The following is a 27,251-nucleotide window of genomic DNA, read 5'->3' on the forward strand; positions in this document are numbered from 1 at the left end:
CCTGCTCCTATTTCTTATGTTCTTATGTTCTAGACAGAGTAGATAGGGAGAAACTGTTTCCACTTGTAAAAGGATCGAAAACCAGACAGCACTGATTTAAAGTGATTTGCAAAAGAAGCAAATGCTGCGTGAGAAAAAACTTTTCACACAGTGAGTGGTTCAGGTCTGGTATGCACTGTCTGGAAGTGTGGTGGAGGAAGGTTCAATCGAGTCATTAGGTAGCGCATTAGATGATTATGTGAATAGAAGCATTGTTCAGGAGTACAGAGAAAAGGTAGGAGAATGGCACTAACTTATAATATTCAGTTGCAGACCAGATGAGCTTAATGGCGTCCTTTTGCACTGTAGCAATTCTGTAATTCTGTGAAAAATATTCCCTCCATATTCCTTCCTGGGGTGGCACGGTGCACAATGACACAGTGATTAGCACTGCTGCCTCACAGCACCAGAGACATAGGTTCAATTTTGGCCTCAGGTGACTTTGTGGAGTTTGCACAATCTCCCCATGTCTGCGTGGATTTCCTCTGGGTGCTCTGGTTTTCTCCTACAGTCGAAAGATGTGCAGGTTAGTTGATTGGCCATGCTAAATTGCCCCTTGGCGTCAGGGGGATTAACAGGGTAAATACCTGGTATTACAGGGGTAGGGCCTGGGTGAGATTGGTGGCAGTGCAGGCTCAATGGGCCAAATGGCCTGCTTCTGCATTGTAAGGATTCTATGATCTCTCCCAGCGCATGCTAAATGAGATCTTCATTGAATCTGGTTGAGACTTTCCATGATCAACATTGTACCTGGACACAACTTTCATTGTTTGATAATGTAATTCATCAATGTGAGGAGCCAAATACCACAAAAATAAACTGAAAAGGAAGTATTAGTTCCTTACTTGATCTTACATCATCCTCCACAGCTGTACTGAATGTTTGGAATAGCAGCAACAGAAAACTGTGCAGGACAAATTTCATGGCTTTTACATTCAGTTCCATGTCATACGCTTTTGGAATCAATAGCCCAAGTACACATTAAAAACTGAAATGAAGAAAAACGACAAATACTGATCATGTTATAGTCACAGAAAGTAAAATAAATTTTCCTGTTTAACCAAAATACTTTCCGTGATGTTTCAAATTCCTCTGAGCTTTTGAGCAACATCTTTACTAGAAGAAATTCAAAAAAGTTAAAGCAGATAGGGTTGCAGGCAGTGTCTTGTGACGGAGAGAAAGCTGAATAGCTGGTTGGCAGACAAGAAGCAAGAGTTAGCATAAGTGGGTCTTTTTCTAATTGGCAGGCAGTGATTAGTGGGGTTTCGCAGGAATCTGTGCTAAGACCCCATCTGTTCACATTATATATTAATGATTTTGAATAGGGGATTAAATGTATTATCTCCAAGTTTGCAGATGATACAAATTTTGCAGTCAAGTATCCCACATTTGGGGACATCGCAGGCTTCAGAACACCTGGAGTGCAATGGGCTAGCCTCGTCCTGAGTGAACCACCTGCTTGATCATGGTTTCACCCAGTTGGGTGGGAAAGTGAATTGAGGGAAGGATGCAGAGATGCTTCAGTGTGATTTGGACAGGCTGAGTGAGAGGACATATGCATGGCAGATACAATGTAACTCCCACTCTTCTTCTGAAACATATGCTTACCCCTGTCCCCTGCCCTCATCCCTTATCTCTCCATCGCTTGCATTCCTCCCTCTACCCCTTGCCCTCCTCCTTTGTCCTCCCACCCTTGCATTCCTCCTCGCACCCGTAGCCTTCCTCCCTTGTCCCCCCATTCTTTGTCCTCCTCCTTTGTTCCCCCACCCCTTGTCCTCCAGTCCTTGCCCTCTGTTCTTGTTCCCTCATCCTTTCATATGTTTCACCCTGCTGCTGCCACACCTCCCCACCTCCACCCCCCCCACCCCTCGCCCCAACCAGACACCAGGGAGATGGGCCCATCTGTGTTGGCAGTATCAGCGGGTCTGATTGCAAGGCACGACGGTAATGGCGACTCACTATGAGGGAAGTTGTGGTACTCCTCATGATGATGAGAGATCTGACCCTCCTCTTTCATCCATTAATTGGCTATAGCCAAAAAATTATAAATCAGGCTTTTGCAACCTGTTGTGTCAATTTATCAATCTAAACCCCAGCATCATACTTTCACTGGTAACATTTAAAGAAATATTTACTTACAGAGACATTAATGAAGACAGAACTTGGGAGATGTGGCCCTTCTGTAGATTTACAAATTTTCCTTACAGCAACCGTGGAAAATATTGCAACACAAAATTTGAACATTTTGGGTAACTTCAATCAAGAATAATACAGACATTTCCAGCCTGCATTAGCTAAGCCTAAAGGTCGAAAAGGTTCAAAGCAAAAAGTCAAAAATACAATACCAACTTCACAATAGAAACTTGACCCTTTAAGGAAACTAATACCATAAATACCAGCACAGGCAACAATGTCACCAGATCTTTAGAGGAATGGGAGGTATAGGTATGCTCCAAAGCTGTAATGAGGAAAGTGAAAGAAATTGGATTGCAGTCTTGAGTAACATTTTACCACGTATTAATATCTTATATAAATAGCTGCGCATTTAATCAAACCACAGAAAACAACAGAGGAAGTTTCAAACATTTCACATAAGGCACTGAACCAGAAAATGTCCATGCCTCGATATCCTCCATGTTGCACCAGTAATTTAGATGCAGACTGACAGAAGGCAAGTGGAAAATGTATCCTTTAATACAGAATGTATGTTTTTTGTTACAAGATAGATAGATGCAAAGTATGGGCAGGATTTTTCTCTCTCTCCACAGCACGTTTCGTGGTGGAGGATATTGTGATCCCGTTGTTGTCAATGGGGTTTCCCATTGAATGCACCTTTTACCATCCACAGTGGGGGGTGCACCATCGGCAGGACTACAATATCCCACCAATGTATATGGCAGTAAGATTCTGGCAAAGGACAGGATTTTTCTCCTCTTCCCTGGCATTTTGTGGTGGAGGGAGGCAGCCAGCATGCCACTCACTAGTGGTGGAATCTTATGATCCCACCATTGTCAACGCGGTTTTCTATTTAATGCACCTCACGTCACCGGGAAATGCATGGCAGGGGTGCAGTCAGCAGGACCACAAGATCCCGCCAGTGTGAAAGCAGCAAGATTTCAGTGTACATGTTTAACCATGTTTTAAGCAAAAGCTTTATAGAAGACAAAAACTATTTGATTTAATTTGTTTTAATAATTTCTTACTAAGGAATTAATCAGCTGCTCCTAATATTTATGGTTGCGCCAGAAATTAAAAGTGATAATTGCTCATGTCAAATATTACTCTTAAGCGATTTGTGTGTTAGTCTGGATGTCATCTCAAATTTGTTTGACCAAACATATTCAAATTATAAAGTATGTATGTGACAAAAAGAATGTGTAGCAAGTCAGCAACTACACTTCTAGAGGACTATATTCACTAGTTAAAGTCTAGCTGCAAATCGGTTCTCATTATGTGGAACATCCAATGCAAATGACTAAATCCAGAAATTGGTTCGAAGGGCATCTTAAAGCAAAGTTTTGTAACAAGAGAATAACTCATTTGCAAGACTCCATGTGTATCTCATATCCAATTTATAGTTTCTAGGAAATCTATGAGTAATATTCCCTTGTGTCACAGTGAGGGAAAAGGAGGCAAAGTGGTTCAAGATGCTGGCTTTTATTCTCAAAATCTAAATTTAAACCCTGCTCTGAATAATATTATATTGATTCTGTTGGCAAGTCTTAATTAAATTAATTCATTTTTAGTGACTTCAGACACAACATCTGAAGATTTTAGTCGTAATCCTGACAGCTCCCTTCTGAGGCAAATACATTCCAACTAACACCCTATGAGTGTTCAATTTCCAGGGTATTGGCCAAACAAAAAAAAAACTTGAAATGTTCATCAACATACTCTTAGTATTTGAAGTTAGTTTCCTGGAGAATCCTAGTGTGGATGGGAAGCTACTCCTAAACCAGGTAGAATATAAATTGTATATTGCAGATGACAAAATTATATCTATAGTGTAATTTTCTTGAGATTCACTCAGTTAGTTTGATTTCCTCTCCTTTTCTTCCCAGTATAAATCAAGCAGTGTGCACTTTGAATTTCGATGAATACATAGACCCATGTTTGGCACATTTGTACATTTTGGAAAAATACAAACAGGACTACCTCTATGAATTTGCACTTACACGAAATCAGGTGAAAGACAAATCCTGGCACTCTGTTGTTTTGTGGAACATTGTCTTCAACCATTAGTATAAATAACCCTGCTGCATTCCTGAAAATAATTATTTTTTGCTGATATTGCTAACTGTAATCTTGCAGATACTTAAGCTAAAGACATTCTGTACTGTACTGCAGCTTTTTGGAAGCCATTTCACCTATTTTGAACTTCACCTACCTTGACCTAACTTTCCTTATCTCATGCTTCACTGCAGCATGGGAACAATTTAACCAGTTACAACATGGGTCTCCGATGAGGAACAAGAGTATCAGCAACACCAATCAGAAACAAAACAAACATGAACAGCATCAATAATAGCAGTTGCCTTCTCCACAGCCACATGTTGCTCCATAGGGTGGAGGAGATGAACACAGAGCTCCGGATTGACAGAGACAATGCTCTAACATAAGGTTTACAGATAGAGAAACAGCTTTCTTGAGGTGACAAAGCAACAGTGCTTCAGAAAGCTTAAGTTTTTGAGGCAGCCTCCTGGAACAAGACCTCCACCCAAAGGGACAGGTGGGCACGCATTGCCAGTGGCTGTCAAAGTCACCATATGCCTAAGTTTCTTTGTCTCTCGCCCATTCTGGGATTTGGCTGCTAGTAACACGTGCACGATTTCACATTCTGCTACATGCAAATGTATCTTCCTGACGATACACTCCATCTTTGCCAAGGCTACCACTTACATCCACTTTTGAGAATGAGATCAGTCACAGAGGGCTCTCTGTACTGTAGTGGTTGGATTTCAAAAGGTATAGTGAGTCATCTACTGAACACAAATGCCATTCAAGGTGTTTTCAGATCTGCTTTGAATATTTATTGGTCAGAAGGAATTTCACTCCCTTAGCATTCAGCTTGTAGACGATCATCAAATGTTTCAGCTTGTAGATGATCACCAAATGTTTATCATGCATGTCTATGCAAAATATCCTGGAAGCAGCCATTATTCATTCATTCTGAGATAGTCACATTTCCATCAACTTTCAAAATTGTTCCATCACGCAACATGAATGGCAGGCTCTTGGTGACAAAGCTGCTGGTTAATGATTCTTGGGAGAAGCTCTATTACTGCTGCAGAGGGGAGGTATTATATGGGCAACATGACCAGAAAGGCAGTTGTTGAGAAAGCCATTGGGCTTGTTGAAGATTAAATTTAGATGCCTGGACATATCTGAGGCTGCTCTTCAGTATTAGCCAGCAACAGTTACCAGAACTGTTATGCTCTGCTGTGCCTCTGATGGGCAATGTGTGCCCACCTGTCCCTTTGGGAGGAGGTCTTGTTCCAGGAAGCTGCCTCAAAAACTTAAGCCTTCTGAAGCACTGTTGCTTTGTCACCTCGAGAAAGCTGTTTCTCTACCTGTACACCTTATGTTAGAGTATCATCTCTGTCAATCTGGAACTAGTGTTCATCTCCTCCTGTGAGAAACGCAGCTCACAGTCAAAAAAATTTAGTTGAGTCAAGTTCTGAAGGAGCAAGATATTTTGTTTAACGTTCTTGCAAGACCGGGTGTCCAAAAAAAAGGCACACCTTACATTGATTTGCAGCACATTTTTATACCTTTTTTACAAGTATTGAAATGGCTTTGCAATGTGTTGTTCTCCCCTAATTGGTGGTCCCTGTCCTATTAGTGAGTTGTCATTCCCCTATTGGCACATAGTCCCACGTTTCCGTCCCCTCTACTCCCCTTCTAATCATGTTTCTTGTTATCGCAAGAGTACAAATGATAGTGTTTATTCAATCTTCTTGATTAGTTCTCCCCTTTGTCTTATCTAAAACTATTTAACATGTCCAGTTCAGACCAGCTGCGATCAATCTTCTGCCAACTTAAATACCGATGTCCTGACTATCTCAGTGACCTTCATCACCCCTGGAGTGAAGAGATATGCTCAGTTGCAAAAACAACACATCATGCTTACCATTTGTCTGCTAATCTGGGCCCCCATAAATTCCTGCAGGATGTGGTGTACATGGGTCTGACTACATCCAGTTTACCTGACTTTAGGCTATTTCTCTATGGTGTGCAGGTATATGTGTTAACAGCATCTTTACCTGTGTGGCTATGGAGAAGGCATCTGCTTTTATTGATGCTATTCATGTTTGTTTTGTTCCTGACTGGTGTTGCTGCTACTCTTGTTCCTCATTGAAGACCCATGTGCACTGAGCTGCAGAGGGGAGTGGATTTACAGCAAGATGAAGGTGCAGATTGTTCAGCATTGAAAGAGTTAATAATCACACAAGTTTAAAAATCACTTAAGCTACTATGAGAGAAACCACAGGCTTGTATTAAAGTCAACCTAGATAAGCATCAAGGCCTAATTACAGGGGAGGAAGCCAGAGAATATAGGTTTGTTTATCTAACAAAGGCCCTTAGTCTGAAAGAATTCATTAAAACAGACATCTGAACAGAAGAATGGTAATTGGTAGCTACAAATCCTGATACAAGCTGGGATATCATGGATAACTTCTAACAATGGTCAGCTAACATGAGTAAACATTGCATATTAGAATTAAGCACGTGTGCAATGATGGTGATTAGTTTTAATATTTGTATTTTTTGCATGATGTAAGCCTAATCAACAGTTGTAAGTGGATAGAAAAAACTCCAATACCTTGATTGGCATATGTTAATTATTTGTCATTGAATTTGAAACCATGTCTGCTTGTGTAATCCTGATTTCCGGCCGGCTACTAATTAGCTGGGAACTCTTCAGCAGTCACGGCATTCAGCCTCTGATCGTCGGGTAAGCGTTCTCCAAAGCGGCCTTCATGACACACGACAACACAGAATTGCTGATCAGAAACTGATAGCCATGTTCTGCACACATGAGGATCTTGGGTTCATGCCACACTATCTGTAACCCCACGACTTGCCTGGGCTTGCAAAATCTCACTAAGGAGACGATACTTGTGCTTGGCCCTCTCTCCACTCACATTACCTTTAAGATTTGATTACCTGTAAAGACTCACATTCCAATCATTATCTTATAAATTGAGTTTGTGTCTGTATATGCCCTGTTTGTGAACACAAGTCTTCACTCACCTAATGAAGGAATGAGACTCCAAAAGCTTGTGCTGTCAAATAAACTTGTTGCACTTTAACCTGGTGCTGTGAGACTTCTTATTGTACTAGTTGGCTTCCAGGGTCCATGCTAAGTACCTGAGGAATGTGGCAGTTGCATTGGAGAGGATGGGTGGGGGCAGGGTGCAGAAAGGAGAGCTGGAATGGAGAAGTGGAAAAATAGAAGTGAAAAGGAACGATGATAAAATGGATGAATGAGATGAAATGAAAAGGAATAAAATAAATGGAAATGGGGTGAAGGTGAAGGAAAGAGTTCATGCTCTGAAGTTTTTGAACTCAACGATCTGTAACTGTTGTGCCATTTTCATATTCTGATCACTTAAAGGATACTCTTAGCACCTTCTCAGACTTCTGTATCCTCATTTATATTCCCTTTGTCCAATTCCACACCCCCCCCTTTCCCGCCCACCCCAATAATACAAATCTCTGCTGATTCTCTTTGTTCTTAACTCTGATGAAGTGCCATCCAGACACGAAACATTGGCTCTATCTCTCCCAGAGATGCTGTCAGACGCTGCTGAGTTTCTCCAGAGTTTTCTGTTTATGTTTCAGACTCCAGCATATGCAGTACTTTACTTTTATTGCATATTAAACAACTGTGTGAAAAGCTCTGTGACTTGATTTCAGATTTGTGGATAACTGGGAAGTCTTCCAGGGAGGATGGGACCTGTACAAGAAGAATGGGTTACACCTGAACTGGAGGGCCACCAATATCCTGGCTGGGAGGTTTGCTAGTGTGGTTCGGGTGGGTTTAAACTAACGTGGCAGGGGGGCGGGGATCAGAACATTGGTCAGCAAGCATAGAGACTGGGGATGAGCATGGGGCCAAGGCAAGGCTACCCAAGAGGAAAAGCAATCTGGGGGAGGGTGAACTCAGTGGGCCTGGAAGTCTGGGGTGCATCTGCTTCAATATGAGGAGCGTAACGGGCAAAACAGATGAACTTAGAGCCTTAATGCATGCGTGGAACTTGGATGTGGTTGCAATGACAGAGACTTGGTTAAAAGAAGGACACAACTGGCAGCTGAATATTCTGGGGTATAAGTGTTTTAGGTGAGACAGAGGAGGGCTAGAAGAGGCGGGGGAGTAGCAATACTGGTTAGGCAGCTTATTATAGTGGTACAGAGAGCGGACAATTTGGAAGGATCATGTAACGAGACACTGTGGGTACAGCTCAGAAAGAGGAAGGGCGCAGTCACTATGCTGGGGATATACTACAGGCCTCCCAACAGCCCACAGAAAGTTGAGGAATGGATATGTAAGGAGATTCTGGACAGGTGTAGAAAAAATAGGGTTGTTGTAGTGGGAGACTTTAATTTCCCTCATATAGACTGGAAATTCCTTAGGGCTGGGGGTCTGAACAGGGAGGAATTTATAAAATGTGACTTGCAGGGAGGTCTTGCTGCAACTGTACAGGGCATTGGTGAGGCCATAGCTGGAGTACTGTGTGCAGTTTTGGTTGCTGCACTTGCGCAAGGATATTTTGGCCTTGGAGAGAGTGCAGAGGAGGTTCACTAGGCTGATACCGGAGATGAGGGGGTTGGACTATGAAGAGACACTAAATAGACTGGGTCTGTACTCGTTGGAGTTTAGAAGGATGAGGGGGGATCTTATAGAGACGTATAAGATAATGAAAGGGATGGATAGGGTAGAGGTAGAGAGATTCTTCCCGCTCAGAAAGGACAGCAGGACTAGAGGGCACAGCCTGAAGATAAGGGGGGGGCAGTTTAGAACGGAGTTCAGGAGGAACTTCTTCACTCAAAGGGTGGTGAATCTCTGGAATTCTCTGCCCGTTGAAGTGGTGGAAGCTACCTTGTTAAATATATTTAAGACATGGGTAGATAGATTTTTGGTAGACAAGGGAATTAAGGGTTATGGGGAGAAAGCGGGAAAGTGGAACTGAGCCACTTCAGATCAGCCATGATCTTATTGAATGGCGGGGCAGGCTCGAAGGGCTAGATGCCCTACTCCTGCTCCTATTTCTTATGTTCTTATGTTCATATGTGTCCAGGAAGGTTCTTTGGAACACTATGTTGATAGTCCACCTAGAGAGGGAGCTATACTGGACCTAGTACTGGGGAATGAGCCCAGTCAGGTCATCAAAGTTTCAGTGGGGGAACACGTGGTGAACAGAAACCATAATTCTATAAACTTTCGAATAGTCATGAAAAAGGATGAGTGTTGTCCTATGGTAAGGTGCTGAATTGGGAGAAGGCCAACTACAGCCAGATTAGGGAGGATTTGATGGCTGTTGATTGGGAGAGGCTGTTCGAGGATAAATCCACATCTGGCATGTGGGAGTCTTTTAAGGAGCAGTGATAGGAATGCAAGCCAGGCATGTGCCTGTAAAAAGGAAGGACAGGAAAGGTAGGGTTCGAGAGCCGTGGATAGCCAGGGAAATTAATCAAAAAGAAAAAAGGAGGCATACTTAAGGTCCAGGCAGCTAAAAACAGCTGAAGCAATGGAGAAATACACAGAGAGTAGAAAAGAACTCAAACAGGGAGTAGAAGGGCAAAAAGGGGTCATGAAATGTCTTTGGCAGACAAGATTAAAGAGAATCCCAAGGTATTTTATACATATAGTAGGAACAAGAGGGTTGTCAGAGAAAGAGTTGGACCTTTTAAGAACAAAGGATGGGAATTATACTTAGAACCCAAGGAAGTAGGTGAGATCCTAAATGAATACTTTGTATCAGTATTCACAAAGGAGAGGTACACGTTGATTGGTAGTGTCTCAGAAGGGTGTGTAGACCATTAGAACAAATCGCAATTACAAGGGAGGAAGTGCTAGGTATTTTAGGAAGCATTAAGATAGACAAATCCCCAGGGCCAGATGCTATCTGTCCTAGATTACCATGAGATACAAGAGATGAAATTGCTGGACCTCTAACAGAAATTTTTGTTTCTTCATTGAACACAGGTGAGGTTCCAGAGGATTGGAGGAAAGCAAATGTGGTCCCGTTATTTAAGAAAGGTAGCAAGGATAACCCGGGTAATTATAGACTAATGAGCTTGATGTCCGTGGTAGGGAAATTGTTGGAGAAGATTCTTAGAGATAGGATCTATACACATTTAGAACTGAATCGTCTCATTAGCGATAGACAACATGGTTTTCTACGAGGGAGGTCATGCCTCACAAACTTGGTTGAGTTTTTTGAGGAGGTGACAAAATGATTGCCGAGGGAAGGGCCATGGATGTCACCTACATGGATTTTAGTAAAGCCTTTGACAATGTCCCTCATGGCAGACTGGTTGAAAAGGTTAAATCTCATGGGATCAAAGGTGAACTAGCTAGACGGCTACAGAACTGGCTTGGCCATAGAGGACAGAGGGTAGCAGTGGAGGGGACTTTTTCTGATTGGAGGTCTGTGACTAGTGGTGTTCCGCAGGGCTCTGTACTGGAACCTCTGCTGTTTGTGATATATATAAATGATTTGGAAGAAGATGTAGCTGGTCTGATTAGTAAGTTTGCAGACCACGCAAAGATTGCTGGAGTTGCAGGTAGTGATGAGCATTGTCAGAGAATATAGCAGGATATAGATAGACTGGAAAATTGGGTGGAGAAATGGCAGATGGAATTTAATCCAGATAAATGCGAAGTGATGCATTTTGGTAGATCTAATGTGGGGGGGGGGGGGGGGGGCGGTGGTGCTATACAATAAATGGCAGAGCCATCAGGAGTATAGACATATAGAGGGATCTGGGTGCGCAAGTCCACAGATGCTTAAATGTGACAGCACAGGTGGAAAAGGTGGTTGAGAAGGTATATGGCATGCTTGCCTTTATTGGATGGGGCATAGAGTATAAAAGTTGGCATGTGATGTTGCAGTTATACAGAACGCTGGTTAGGCCACATCCGGAATACTGCATCGAGTTCTGGTCGCCACATTACTGGAAGGACGTGGAGGTTTTAGAAAGAGTGCAGAAAAGATTTACCAGGATGTTGTCTGGTATGAAGCGTATTAACTATGTGGTGATATTGAGTAAACTAAGGTTGTTCTCCCTGGAAAGACGGAGGATGAGGGGTGACCTAATAGAAGTTTATAAAATTATGAGGGGCATTGATAGGGTGGATAGTTGGAAGCTTTTTCTCAGGTCAGAAATGACAAACGCAAGGGGTCACAAGTTCAAGGTAACGGGGGGCAAGGTTCAATACGGATATGTAGGGGATGTATTTTACACAGAGGGTGGTGGCGCCTGGAATGCGCTATCAAGTAAGGTAGTTGGGCAGACACGTTAGGATCATTTAAGACTTATTTAGATAGCCACATGAACAGACTGGGAACAGAGGGATACAAACAGATTGTCTAGTTAGGAACACATGATCAGTGCAGGCTTGGAGAGCCGAAGGGCCTATTCCTGTGCTGTATTGTTCTTTGTTCTTTATTCTTTGATCTGGCTATTTGAAGGGAACAAAGTTGTCATAAATTAAAAGGCTGAATATCAAAAGTAAGAAAGATATTGAAGGAAGAATCATAGAACCCTACAGTGCAGAAAGAGGCCCTTCGGCCCATCGAGTCTGCTCCGATCACAATCCCACTCATGCCTTACCCCCATATCCCTACATATTTTACCCCGCTAATCCCTCTAACCTAAGCATCTTAGAGCATTAAATGGCAATTTTAGCATGGCCAATCAACCTAACACATCCCCTTGTGATGGCTAATACAAGGGGACATAGCTTTAAATTACGGGGTGGTAATTATAGGACGGATGTCAGAGGTAGGTTCTTTACTCAGAGGGTAGTAAGGTCGTGGAATGCCCTGCCTGCAGCAGTTGTGGACTCGCCAACTTTAAGGGCGTTCAAATGGTCAGTGGATAGGCATATGGATAACATTGGAATAGTTTAGATTAGAAGGTCATTAGATTGGTTCCACTGGTTGACGCAACATCAAGGGCCGTAGGGCCTGTGCTGCGCTGTAATGTTCTATGTTCTAACTCGCACATCTTTGGACTGTGGGAGGAAACCGGAGCACCCGGAGGAAACTCACGCAGACACGAGGAGAATGAGGGGCAGAAGGAAGAGGAAGAAGAAAGGAGGAGGAGCTAGTTATAATCAAGATGCTTGCAGCCACTCAGCTGGCTGCCAGAGAAGCCTCAGCTAATCTAAATGTGAGGCCACATGCCACTTCAATTCTAATCCATGTGCTTCTATTGCTCCTCCACAACAAAATCATTCCTGCAACCAAAATTCTACCATAACATTGCCCATAATCCTCAGCCCTTTTTACACCTTCCAACCTGGTCATACCAACCCTCTAAGGCTATTTGGAATTCGGGAGCAAAGTAGATGGGCAAGAGAATGACAAATTCACATAAAGTCTTGATTCATTGAAACAAACATATATCTAATATCATCGATGTTATTATTACAAACTTAAGTGAATCCCCTTGTAAAAGTATTAAACTGTTCTCATTCACTTCCAATTTCTCCCTTGTCCTGCAATTCCTGTGGTTTCAGCTGAGCTAGAGGCAGGCTAATATTCCTCTGCTCTGACAGATGAGATGCTCATGGTGAATGTCTTCTGCATTGCAAAGCCTGTGAGGCTGCCTAACCCATGCACGTGACAACATTTGAGGCTGTTTAGATGTTGTTGGGGTAGAGAAGAGTTACAGGAAAGGGTAAAGAAGCAGGAGCACTTTGAGAAGAGACTTTCTCCTTTTATCTGCTAGTCAAGAGTTGGACAGAACTTCACTGAATTTCAGTGAGGCACTGAGCCATTAAGGTGAGGCTTTTTTCCATCCTGTGTAAAGTCAAAGACTGACTGTGCAGGCCATTGGTCAGGGCCAGCATGCACTTGGTTGCCTGCTATGTCTGATTCTCCATTTGGGTTGCCACTCTTTCCATGCAGGTGGACATCAGCACAAATGTCTGATATGTCACAGCACTAATGCTGAAGACAGACCTCTTCAAAGTCTTTGCAAGACTGTGCATTGCCATTAGAAATTCTGGGAGGAGCACATACATTCCCACTCATACTTCAGAAATTCACTTTTTGTAATTGATCCTCAAAGTTCAGCATCTAGTTTAGCTGAACATTGTTTGAAGTATTCTATGTCCTCCAATAGGAATTCACCAATGCTGTGCTTGCCTACAACATTGCTTTGCTCGCACGTGATGTGCTCCTTACTGTGTGAAAACCTACATATCTCGACTGTAGTATTGACTAAGTTAAATGTACCTGCACGGGTGGAGACTTCTAAAACAATGTGCAGGTGTGTCTTCAGGTTGCTTTCCCTCCTCCTGCTGCTTTTTCACCCTTGAAGGACCTGTGGAAGATGAAAACATGAATTATTGCTGATATGAGGAAAGGTTTCAAACTATATTTTGTGCATATCATGCTATTTCAATTAGTCTTGACATCAATTCAGCATGAGTGTCATGTGAGAATGACAGGGTGATAATGAATGCTGTCAACAGGTCACATGGTCTCTGCCGCCCTGTTATTGTCTAGAGCTTGTTCCACTGCAGCAGTCAATATAACCATCTCTGGATCTCTGCTTCTCCCAGGAGTGTGTTTGCTTTTCTCCCACAGTGAAAGCAGAAAATTATTATCACAATGTGAAATGGAAGGTATGGAGTGGAAGGAATTGTGGAGGGTGATTGTGAAGTAAGTGTGTGTGAGATGGCAATCAGATGAGGCTAACAGCTGGGCGTATGAAGAGGGCCTCTAGAAAAGGAAACTAATATTGCTACAAGGCGTGTTGGTCAGAGGGGAGCTATGTACGTGAATGCTAGAGAAGTCAGAGTGCGATGCTTGCACCTGAGTGCACCACTCATCCTTTCTGCCCTTATGAGGCCAGTAAACCTCTTGTGGAATTATATCTCGATTAAGACACCACATTCCTGCTTCTGACTTCCGCTGTCTTTCATCCATGCCTGCTTGGTTTGAAAAATAGTTCTCTTCCACAAAAACAGCAATTCATTTCAGTCTCTCATAACTTGTAGCAGGAAAGAGTCATCAGTTGCTTGAGAGGCGTGTTTGGGGAAGGGCAATTGACAAGGGGGCTGAGGGCCTTCCCACACCTCTCTTCCATGCCACTGATTGCAAAAGCCTCAGCAAAGTAGAATTCACCTATTCGGGGAGTGGGGTGATGGGATCCCTTTAACTAGAGATCCTTTGACAGCTATGGTTGTCATTGCACTCCCACTCTGCAACTGGACAGGAATGCCAGAAGCAGAATGCTAATGCTACGGTTGAGTTAGAGACATGACACAGCTCACTATTCTGACACATGGGTTCCTGACCTGTTGCCATCCAGAATGCTGCAAGGTAGTTTGTTTCAATAAAATTCCACACTGTGTTTCAGTGCTTTAAATCCTAGCCAGCTGAAGGTACTGCCGCCAGGTAGAGTGGTTAAAATTGGGATTGTTCAAGATACCGGTATTCAGAGAACTAAGGTGTTGCAGGCTGAAGGAGGTTACAGAGATATGGGAAGGGGGACCTCAGTGTGATTTGAAAACAAGGATGAGAACTGAGTTATTAGGGTTTAGATTTAGATTTAGGGAACCAATCTAAATCAGTGAACATGGAGGAGCTGGGTGAGCTGAGCCTGATGCAAGTGCATGAGCAGAGATTTGAAAGAGATTCAAGTCTGTGGAGGATTGAATGCGGCAGATTGGCCAGGAGTGCATTGGAATAATCAAGTCTTGAGGTAACAAAGGCAAGGATGAGGATTGCATCAGAAGAAATAAAATGAACCAAAATCAAAGTTGAATGCTATTATGAAGGTGGGAATTGACAGTCTTGTGCAAACTTAAGGTAGGAATCTCTGGGTTAAATCAAAGTTGGTATTGAGAAATACAAGCTCAACTTGATGCCGTCATAATTGCAGATACCATCACCTTGTAGGGTGGAATTTTCTGACCTCTTCGCAGAAGGGACAATGATTCAAATGACCGTTCACTTTGGCAGGAGTGATTCAAATGCCCATTCACATTGGCAGGACCAGAAGGGACCAGAGTTTGAAACCTAATCTTCTGGTGGTCAACACATTTGTGGCACCTGTGCATGAGTCGTGACTTTCTCAGGATAACAAGCACTCACCTACGTGATCAATTGATGGTGGTCACACATAAGCTGCACATTGTTGGAATGAAATTTTTTTCAGTTTGTGAATGTCCCTGACTGTCTCAGTGGAGCTTTTATGGTCACATGCATGAACTTGTGGAATCCACCTATACTTGTGAAGCCACTGGCTCTGTCAACCAGACTAGCATTAGTTGCGGTGAATGAAATACAGTCTTTTGCTTGCCTGAACAATGCACCTGTTGCTCCCTATCACAACTGCGCTAGTTGTTTCTCAGTTGATAGTATTTGCCTCTCTGAATCACATGTATTGAAACATACATAGAAACTAGAAGCATGAGTAGATCATTTGGCCCTTCGAGTTTGCTCCACCGTTCATTATGATCATGGCTGATCCTGTCTTCTCCCTAAATCCTTTGATCCATTTAGCTCCAAGAGCTATTTTTAATTCCTTCTTGAAATCACACAATGTTTTAGCCTCAACTACTTGCCATAGTAGTGAATTCCACTGATTCACCACTGTCTGGGTAAAGAGATTTCTCCTCCCCTCAGTCCTAAAATGTTTACTCCTTATCCTCAAACTATGACCCCTAGTTCTGGACTTCCCCACTATCAGGAACATTCATTCTGAATCCATCCTATCTAATCCTGCTAGAATTTTATAAATTTCTATGAGATCCCCTCTCATTTTTCTAAACTCCAGTGAATATAATCCTAACCAACTTCGCTGTCCACATTTGAGTCCTGCCATCACTGGAATCTGCCTTGTAAGCCTTTGCGGCATTCCCTCTATAGCAAGGACATCCTTCCATGCTTTAAGGACACCAAAACTGCACAAACTACTCCAGCTGTGGCCTCAGTAATGCCCCATATAATCACAGTAGAATAGTTCTATTCCTAGAGTCAAATCCTCTCGCTATGAAGGCCGACATACCATTTGCCATCTTTACTATCTGCTGTACCAATGCACTTACTTTCAGTGACTGATGCACAAAGACACCAACTCCTCAGTGAATATCCACCAATTTACACCCATTCAAATATTAATCTGCCTTCCTATTTTTGCCACTAAACTGGATAACCTCACATTTATCCACATTACACTGCCCACTCACTCAGCCTGTCCAAATCATGATGCAGAATGTCTGCATCCTCCTCATAGCTCACCCTCCCACTCAACTTCTTAAGGTTTCCTGTCCAAATCATTAAGATATAATGAGAACAGTTGGGGTTGAAGGCAGAAAAAAACCCATAAAGGTGGGTACCTGGCATAAAAATAGCTGTCTGACACATAAGGTGTTAAAAGGCATTAAACCTGCACTGACTTTCAGCGCAGACACTGACTTTCAAACACAGACAATCACTTAAAACTTAAACCACAGGACAGACAGTTAATTGAATTAAAACAGGGAACAAATGCTTCAGGAAGCCAGGCGCGTTAGAAGAGATAAAGATAGTCCTGGGATAATGGGGAGGAATGCATAAACACAAAGGAACCATGTACTACAAGAATAGAATAAATTAAGTCATTGATAAGACATGGAACAATGTGATATTGAAACGATGATGGCTGTACCTGTCCATAATAGTGAGTTAAGAAATGTTGTACCCATTTGACTATAACAATGTGATAATCATGTCTGGTCCATCTATTGTGTAAAGGATATAAAGATGGACTGTTTCTATTGTTTCACTGAGAGAAGATAGCTGTCCAGTAGTGTGAGGTGCTGGTGCCTTTTCTCCATAAAGCTTCGTTAAATAAAACTGTATTGCTGGTCCTCTAGTCTGACTCCGAAGTGGTAATTTTTCCCACAACAGGGTCCGAGCATAGATCCTTGTGGTACTCCACTAGACACTGCCTGCCAGTCAGAAAAAACTCATTTATTTCAACATTTTGTTTCCTGTCTTCTAACCAGCTTTCCATCCATCTCCAGACACTGCCCACATTTCCATGTGGTTTAACTTTACATGGTAATCTGCTATGTGAAACCTTGTCAAAAGCCTTCTGAAAGTCTAAATAAACCACATTCATTCAACACATTCCTGTTCAACTCTACTAGTTACATCCTCAAAGAATTCCAGCAGATTTGTCAAACATGGTTTTCCTTTCATAAATCCATGCTGACTTTCCAAATGTGGTGCTATGAAATCCTTGATAATATACTCTAGCAACTTCCCCAGTACTGATGTTAGGCTTACCTGGTCTATAGTTCCCTGTTTTCCTCCACCTTTTGTTTGAATAGCAGGTTTACATCATCTACCCTCCAATCTTTAGGAACCAGTCCAGAGTCAAATAATTTTGGAAAATGACCAACCATAGATCTACTATTTCTAGGGCCACTTCCTTAAATAATCTGGGATGAAGATTATCAGGTCCTGGAGATTTATCCACCTTCAGTTCATCAATTTCCCCAAAACCTGTTTCTCTCAGAACTTTCAGTATATTATCCATATCTTCCTTAGTGAAGACAGAAGCAAAGTATGAATTTAGTTCCTCAGTCATTTATTTGTTCCCTGTTATGAATTCCCCCATTTCTGACTGTAAGGGGCCTACATTTAAAAAAAACATTTTCTCTTTACATATATAAAGAAACTTTTACAAGTGAGTTTTTATATTCCTTGCTAGTTTACTCATTTTCTATTTTCTCCTTCTTAATCAATCCCTTTGTCCATCTGCTTCCAAACCTCAGGTCTAGTGCTTTTTCTTGCCTTTTTGTGTGCTTTTACTTTGAATCTAAAAGCAGAAGATTTTTAAAGTGTACAACTTGTAAGTGTTAAAGTACACTGAGACTTGGTTAAGAAGTTTGGCTTAGAGTACAAGTAACTGTGTTCATTGTGCTTTTAATATCCTTAACATAATTGACTAAGCATAATGTAGTTACTAGCATTCATGTTAGTTGATTTTTGTATAGCTAAATTATTTTGTTCTAAATAGTGGGTCTTGTGGCTTCATTCTTTTAGTCTGAAGACCTGGGTCTTCAGATTTACAAACAGAAAATAAGTTACTGTCTCAATGGAGATCAAAACAAGAAAGAGCAAGAGATTCAACTCCCGCAACAAGCGATACTAACTCCCATATTTCCAGTAAGCAATCAACAAATCAGGCTGTAAACAAGGAAATGTTGCAGGGCAGACAAAAGGTGGCAACAAAGGTTCAGCAATGTCTCTCTGTGGATTTTCCTTCAGTCTACATAGGAACAACAGGCGGTGCTGTTACCACAGATAGCAAGAAGAGACCCTCCCACCTGACCAGAGAAACCTGGATGGACAGAATAGTGGGAGTTAACAGCCATGGGGTTCAGCAATGCACACAAGTCTAGTGTTGAAAGTGGTTCAATGACTGACTCTGCACAGCCAAGATGAGGCAATTGAATGAAGAAAGCACTGTGTTTTCATGTGGGCAAGATGCAATGATACTCATTGGGGAGGGATTGACTAGGTAGATGAATGAATTGTATGACTCAAGGGCAGGTATATCATGAGCAACAGCTGCATGTGGGTGACAGGCATTTGCCACTTGATGCCAGTGTCCTCCAAGTTCGGTGAGAGTGGACACAGCATGTTTTTTGATTCATTTATGGGAGGTAGGTGTTGCTGGCTAGACCAACATTTACTGCCCCTCCTTAATTGCCTCTGAGAAAGTGGTGGTGGGCTGTCTTCTTGAACCACTGCAGTCCCTGAGGTATATGTATGCTCATAGTGCTGTTAGGGAGTGAATTCCAGATCTTGACCCAGTGACAGTGAAGGAACAGCAATGTTTTTCCAAGTTAGTTTGGGGAATGGCTTGGCAAGGAACCTCCAGGTTTGTGGTGTTCCCAGGAATCTGCTGCTCTCAACCTTCTAGATGGTAGCGGTCATGGGTTTGGAAGGTGATGCTGAAGGAACCTTGGTGAGTTCTTGCAGTGTATCTTATAGAGATGGTATATATGGCTGCCACTGTTCATCAATAGTGGAGGGATTATGTGTTTGTGCAAGGGGTAGCAATCAAGCAGGCTACTTTGTCCTGGATGGTGCCAAGCTTTTTGAGTGTTGTTGGAGGTGCACTGATTCAGGCAAATGGAAAGCATTCCATTACACTCTTGACTTGTGCCTTGTAGATGGTAGACAGGTTTTGGGAAATCAGGTGAGTTACTTGCTACAGGATTCCTAGTCTTTGGTCTGCTCTGGTCACCACAGTTTTAATATGGTTAGTCCAGTTCAGTTTTGGGTCAAAGTTTTAACCCCCAGAAAGCTAAGAGTGGGGGATTCAGCAATGGTAAATGCCATTGAATGTCAAGGAACGATGGTTGGGTCTTCTCTTCTTGTAGATGGTCATTGCTTAGCATGTGTGTGGTGAGATTGTTACTCACCACCTGTCAGCCCAAGCTTTTCCAGGTCTCGCTGCATTTGGATATGAGCTGCTTCAAGATTGAGGAGCCATGAATGATACTGGACATTACACAGTCCTCAGCGAATATCCCCCCTTCTAACCTTATGATGGAAGGAAAGTGAAGATGGTTGGGCTTAGGACACTGCCCTGAATAACCCATGCAGTGACATCCTGGAGCTGAGATCATTGACCTTGAGTTACCACAACCATCCTCCTTAGTCCCAGGTATGATTCCAACAATAGTATCAATGTATCCTTACAGTACAGAAGGAAGTCGTTTGGCCCATTGAGCCTGCATCAATTCCACCCAGGCCTTATCCTCATATTGGCAGCCCATGCAAATGAAAGTGACCAACCAGGACATGTGTTCTACTGTGCCTCAGATGTGTGAGTGCATGGTTTCCCTTATTGATAGGCAACCCTCATGGACAGCCAGATTCAGCAGACCACTCAGTGACATTCAGACCTGCAAGCTATTGCTTTACCCAAGAGCAGGCAAGAAAGAGGGAAGCAAAATGCTTGGACTTCCCTCCAGAACCATTATCTCCAGTAGACAGTATTGAGAAGCTGCCTTTCAAATGGAAGAGGAGTGGCAACCTGGTACATCTGGAGATTCTTTTCAAGGTGGGCCGATGGTGAACTGCTCCTCAATTCCTTTATCAGTGACCTGTTGCCTCCAGTAGCTTTAGCCACAGAGGAGGCAGCTGCATCTGTACAGGAGCCCTCAGGATGCTGTGGCCCTCCAGACCTTGGGCACCCAGAGTATAATCGCTAAGATTATTCTAGCCACGGGGTATCATGATCAGCAACCTGCCTGCAACTCAGCTGTAAATTCCTGGACTGCACAAAGTTGGAACTGGAGTTGGGAATTTGCATGAACCTCCCTTGTTCGTCTATTCATGGTTCTTGCCCCTGCTGCAGGTGCCTCATTCTGCTTGCTCTGCCTCCTCTTCCACATCCTCCTTTTCAGAAGATGAGTGAGACTCCTCCAACTCCTCTGACTGCAAGGCCTCCCCCGCTCTGTATGCTAGGGCTTTGCACTGTGCGTCAAGACAGCAATGGTCCTGGAAACCTTCACTGCAGCATATTGCAATGAGCCACCAAAATATTCCAAGTAATGAACTTTCATCTTCATCAAACCAATTAGTTGCTCAATTGTGGCTCTCGTCAATGCATGGCAGACATCTTAAATATTACTTGGCTTTAGTGCAGGAGTTTCTCACCAGCGTCAGCAGCTGTGGCCTGTGTAGGTATCTCTTGTCCCCAAGGCATGCTTGGGATGGAATCAGCTATGATAACTGGAGTTCTTGGAGTACACAGGAGTCATTGGAGCTCCCTGGGAAGCTGGCTCACAGTTGCAAGATGCACTTAAAGTTGTTGTATATCATTTTGAGAAGCACTTCTTCCTGTTTATGAAGGCTGCAGGATGGTCCAAGGGAGCTATGATTGCCAGATGGGTGCAATCAATTCGATCCAGCACTGATGGAAAGCCTGTAAATGTCTCAAATCCAAGAGTGATGTTTCGGCGATCAGGGTCAGTGTGGTAGTACATAAACTCTCTGGTCCTCTTGAACAAAGTAAGATGTCTCACAACACCAGCTTGAAGTCCAATAGGTTTATTTGGTAGCAAAACTAGTGGCTGGACTTTAACCTGGTATTCTGAGACTTCCTACATTGTTTACCCCAGTTCAAAGACGGCATCGCCACCTCTTGAACAAGACGAGTGAGCTCTTAAATGTACTGGTCAATGCACGGCAGACATTATAAATGTTACTTGGCTTTAGTGCAAGGGTTTCTCACCAGCGTCAGCAGCTGTGGCTTGGAATATCTTGCACACATTCCCAGTGGATCCTTGGGTTTGGTGATGGTGTCCTTAACAGCTTCAGTCTTCTCTAGCACTTCGACAAATAGAAGTAGTTCATGGAAAATTGATGGTACGACCCATCTTTGGTCTCATGTCTGCTGCCATTCCCCCTTCATCGTTCGATGGCCCATGGAGACATTGATGGCACCTGTTAATGCTGCTGCTCCAGCACTGGAGCCTCTAATGCCGAGTCCATCTTCCTTTACTTTGAAACCAGGAGGATTGGGTGGATGAATCTCCCTTTACCCTTTGCTGCAGTTGGGACGGGAAGTTCCTTCAGTGGGGCCCAGGCCTGGCCAATACACCTGACATCTGAGGCACTGCACCTCTCCTTGCCTGAGAGGTTACAGCACCAAATGGTTGCCCCTCAGCTCCTCTGAACTGCTCCTTAGATCCTTGATATGCCCTTCAGTTTGGAAATTATGATGACTTCCTCACTCCTTTTGGCAGCATTTTCCACTCTAATGGAAGGCCGCACCACAATAGCTGGTCTTCCGCAAAGACTCTGTAGATCTGGCCAACTCTGAATGGTCGGGGATCTGATGGTCAGCCCCAGTAGACGCCATTAAATTTTGCCAAATGTGATGTGTTTGTCAATTTCTGTGACAGACTAGAAAAATGTCTATTGCTTTTTGCCTTTGAAGAAACAACTTGAATGCTTAATACATCAATGTTTGAACTATGTTTTGTCTCAAGTATTGAATTAAACTTAGGTAAATACATTATGCTTTAATGAATGCACAGATAAATATAACTTCGTCCTAAATACTTTATGAGAAAATAGTCATAAATCAGAAACATGACAATGATTTCCTACAAAAAGACACATGTTGTCAAAGCTTTTCATCTTGCACGACTCAGCATAATTTGCAAGAATACCAAATGTAAAGGGAACAGAATCTGTACTTCAGCTGTTAGGAACAAACAAGGGGAGGCAGGGAGGAGGAAGGGGAGGGGGGGAGGAGGAAGGGGAGGGGAGAGGGGAGGAGGAAGGGGAGGGGGAGGGGGAGGGGAGGGGAGGAGGAAGGGGAGGGGAAGAGGAGGAAGGGGAGGGGAGAGGGGAGGAGAGGAGGAAGGGGAGGGGAGAGGGGAGGAGGAAGGGGAGGGGAGAGAGCAGGAGGAAGGGGAGGGGAGAGGGGAGGAGGAAGGGGAGGGGAGAGGGGAGGAGGAAGGGGAGGGGAGAGGGGAGGAGGAAGGGGAGGGGGAGGGGGGGGAGAGGAGGAAGGGGAGGGGGGTGTGCTTGCGAAACACAAATCACAGTCATCCATCCTCATTCTTAGCTGTGATTTTCTGGTGCCATCAAGAGTAATTGAAGTTTTGGCTGGATCACCTAATTTTCCATTTTCAGTTGTAATGGGTCCTGACACAGTCAAGACCATGGAATCCCATCCATACTGTCCAAGTTTAGATGTGATTCTACGATTGGTCAACATCTGCTAAACAATCCTCAGTATATTAAGAATTACACTGACAACCATTCAAGATCACTATTCGAGCTCACAGTGAGACACACCTTATGCATGTTAGAAGCCACATATATTAATACACAGGGCTCAGTTATTTGCAAACAGAGAAAAAAAAATTTAGACGCATTGCACCTGTTTTAACTAAACAACATAGGAGATACCCATTCTCAGTTCATTCCCCAGGGCAATGCCTTGGCCAATCACAGTCAACCTGCTTGGTTTGAATTTAAACAACACTTGGCAGTTAACTGTCAGTTATCGGTAAATTGGTGCATTCTCCTCCAGGTAACACCTCGACCAGAGTTCATTTGCCAACCAATTAGTACTCTCCTCTCATGAAGTATAATCGTTGTTCCCTTCACATTTGATATTCTTGTGAATTTTCCTGATCACTGCAAGGCAAAAAGTTCAACATGCCTTTTTCAGCAATACTCAAGTTCCACACTGCCAAAAGATATCAAATTGCTGGGAAGAAAGGAAGAGGACCACTAAAGGAGTATTGGGGGATTAGATTGCATGAGAGGCTTGGTGCCCACCTGCTGACATCTGCATTTTGTGATGATACTATTCCTTTAAGAAATGTATACGTATCATGTTTGTTATAAGGGGTATGTTTGGAGTTCAGCTCTGTTTTACATGGTGCCTATTTTTCTGTATAACAGACATCTCACATGCTGAGAATGCAAGTTAATGATTGATTTTAGCTCAGGATGTGTTTGTTTTAATCTAAGTTCATGCGTTTTTGTTTATTTGGTTTATCCTTCTGGTGTTTCAAAGTAGGGTTATGATTCGATTGATTGACAGAATCATGTGCTTAAGGGGGGGAGCTAAACCTATAGGGAAAAGCAGGCAGTTCCTGCCAAGTTTTAAAAGAGGCAAGAGCTCTCTCTCTCTCTCTCTCACTCTAGAGGCTGCTGATTGGGACCTGCTGGGAGAAATAGGTCTCTCTTACTCTCTTATTTCTTGCTCTAGAGGTTTCTGGAGGTTCAGGGACTGGCAGCCCAAAATCAAGCACGCAAGTTTCTGTGTTACTAACTGATTTTGAAGAGCAGTTTTAGTCTATAACATGAATATTGTTTGAATTGGAATTGATAGAGATTGATAGGCAATTAAGAATTGTATCTTGTCATGTTAAATATAGCGTGGCCCCATTATAATGCGATTTTTGGGATCCATAAAATGTTATTGTGAAAAAAATGCGGTCGTGCTAAATCGGGGTAAAGCTTTTTAATAAACAAAACATTAGCTTGAGAAGCTGGGGTGAAAAGGGAAGAGATTATTATTCTGACCACTCACTTCAGAGATGGTTGGTCGCCGAAGGTGCTGTCAAGATTAAGGTTATTACTTCCTAACTTGTCCTGGATCCATTCCGGTCCGGGTCCCGGTCCCGTTCTGTGCTTTGGACTTGCCTTGGGAGGGATTTGCATTTGTTAATCCCTCGTCCTCCAGCTGGCAGTGGCAGAGCTGTCAAATGGTGCTATTTAAAGACGTTTCGGCGCTGAGACTCGCGGGCAATTGAATGAGCTTGGCAGTGGACAGAACACATTCTGTTTAGCCGGGGAAAAGAAGCCCGAGCTCTCCCCCTGGGCTACGGCAGATATCAAAGAGCAAAAAAAAGGGTCCAATGATTCATTGTGTTATATCCGAATTTGCACTAAATTGGGGCACGTAAAATCGGGGTTTCACTGTATTTCAACTGATAGAACTTAAGCTAATTCATGTATTACATAAGAACATAAGAAATAGGAGCAGGAGTAGGCCATCTAGCCCTTCGAGCCTGCCCCGCCATTCAATAAGATCATGGCTGATCTGTCGTGGCTCAGTTCCACTTTCCCGCCCTCTCCCCATAACCCTTAATCCCTTCTCTTATCAAAAACCCATCAACCCGCTTCTTAAAAATATTTAGCGAGGCAGCCTCCACCACTTCAACGGGCAGAGAATTCCAGAGATTCACCACCCTTTGAGTGAAGAAGTTCCTCCTCAACTCCGTTAAAGTTAACTGTAACAGTTAAACTGTATTGTTAAATAAAGTTTGTTTTGACAAAAGTTTGTCAATTGGGAGTCAGTCAACAACATCTGGAGTGAAATGCCTTGGGTCACATTCTCCAGCCTCCCAGCCACATGTTTCCTGTCAGCAGGAGGTGGCGCATTGTTTGCCAGTAGCCGGATTCTCTAGTCCTGCTACTGTCAATGGGAATTCCCATTGACATTACCCCATGCCAGCTGGAAACCCGTGGACGGGTGGGTGCACGCTGCTGGCAGAACTGGAGAATCCCACTCGCATCGACAACCAGAGAAGTCTAGTCCTTATCCTCACACTCAAAAAATAGAAAAACTGTTGGGGTATAGTTGGGCTTCATAATGTAACTTGGGGTTTCTGATCCGTACCCTAACAATATATGCATCTGCCGTGGTGACCAAGATCTGTGACTTATTTTGGATTGGAGTAATCCCAGAAATTTGAGCACTCTTAGCTGATTATGATCTATGTAGGATCAGCAAACTGCTTTATCTTTTTAACATAACTTACATCAGTAGACAGAAAATTACTCCCAAATCGTCTTCTATAATAGTTGGAAAAGGTGCTCAAATTTTCCTGATAACCCTATACCTCTAAGCACTGTTTCTCTCTAACCCTGAGACTGCCAGAATTCATGTCCAGGTCAATAACATGTCCTGGGCAGGACTGAACTCTGGCAGTCGTTGTGGGAAAATCAGAAGCAACTACAGGTCTCTTCTAAACCTGCGTTGTAATACACAGGGTTAATTTATTATATTGTCGCACCAAGGATTACACAGGCTCATTTTATAGCCACATAAATAGCAAACAGCCGTCTATAAATCCAGCTGTATGAAAACCAGGTTTTAAAATAAAAACTCCTCAGACTCTTGAGAAATGTTAACCTATAAGGTTACCCTAGCAAATGCTAAAGTTTCCTATTTTCTTTCAAAATTTTAAGATGAATGTCAAAAAATATAAAATGACATCATATGTAATTATTTTGAAGAACATTGCTTGTACATGGGCAAGATTTAATGGTTGTAAACGTATAATAGTGCATAATAACATTGCTGAAACAATGAAAGGCAATGCAGGGGTGTTCACTTCCCAAATCAACAATGGTTTTCATGGATTGCAATTGTCAGTATCTGTACAATTAATAAATGTTCAAAACCATATTTGTGACAACACTTCTGAAAATGTCCCGACTTGGTAATTCAACATCTAAATTCAAACATACAAGAATATCTACACAAGAGAATTTCACATTGTTGGAGTTGGAATCTTGCTCTGAACTTCATATTAGCAAAATGCTCATTTAACCCTTGGATACCAAGAAAATTACTGAATTTTATAACAGCAAATGTAACAACAGGGCACAGGGATTTCCCATGTGCTAAGTTAGTAATTAAACAATGATAATAATAAGAATTCAAATATTATCGATGCAGCAAATGCCTACTTACAACTGCTTTGTATCTAGATTTACATCATGGAGTTGGTTAATCATAGAACTATGGAGTGAATGGTAACCTTAAAGTCATTTCCTTGCATATAATAAAATCGTTTGTTTATTATTTGTGGTTTATTAAACAATTATGAGAAATTGCCTGACAAACATGCTGTAATGTTATGAATGGCAGTGCTTCAGGGAGGATCAGCTCCATCTGCAGTTTGTAGCATAACCACAAACAAATAATATTTCACATATTTTAAGAATGAACTTGGAATAAGAATCCCAACCATCACTAATATTTTCTGCTTAATCATTACTACCAATAATAAATAATCTAAATAAACCACAGAATGTTGAGAACCAGGCACAGCTTACATGTACTGCAAAAGTACAACATTCTAATTTTAGATACGTAAAAAAGGTAAAGTCTGCTGATTCTTTCTTTAGACCACTATTAGAGCAATTTTAGTGTCTATCTGTTTCTACCTTAACTTTGTACAAATAAACTAATTAGAACCAACTTCAATCAGTTCTGTATGCAAATTTAAAATTTAGAATTAAGTATTTTGTTTTCAAAGTTATGCTGAGTACTAGAATTGGGTAACATGTTTTGCTATTTGTCTCTTTTATACAATTTTGTACATAGTTTTTCACAACTACTTACACAATAATCAATGAGGATAAATTGTTCAGAAGCATACCATCTGAAAGAGCTGACAGGAGCCTTTGTACCAG

At 42.5% G+C, this 27,251-nt stretch overlaps 1 protein-coding gene and 1 long non-coding RNA gene across 2 annotated transcripts in view; both read right to left on the minus strand.

Annotated features, from left to right (window-relative positions):
- Positions 1 to 992, minus strand: part of LOC145345346 (uncharacterized) — a 197,781-nt gene extending 196,789 nt beyond the window's left edge. The window contains exon 1 of the mRNA XM_080193161.1: positions 885 to 992. Coding sequence (XP_080049287.1) covers positions 885 to 984 — 100 coding nt within the window. The 5' untranslated portion in view covers positions 985 to 992. The remainder of the gene's footprint in view (positions 1 to 884) is intronic.
- On the minus strand, positions 991 to 27,251 carry LOC145344797 (uncharacterized). The gene is made up of 3 exons (XR_013886979.1): positions 27,181 to 27,251; positions 13,512 to 13,599; positions 991 to 1,027 (listed from the first exon to the last, which is right to left on the minus strand). It is a non-coding gene; the product is annotated as an uncharacterized LOC145344797 (long non-coding RNA).

The sequence above is a fragment of the Carcharhinus amblyrhynchos genome, chromosome 7 (assembly GCF_965287045.1).
Source record: "Carcharhinus amblyrhynchos chromosome 7, sCarAmb.v2.hapA, whole genome shotgun sequence".
NCBI classification, from domain to species: Eukaryota; Metazoa; Chordata; class Chondrichthyes; order Carcharhiniformes; family Carcharhinidae; genus Carcharhinus; species Carcharhinus amblyrhynchos.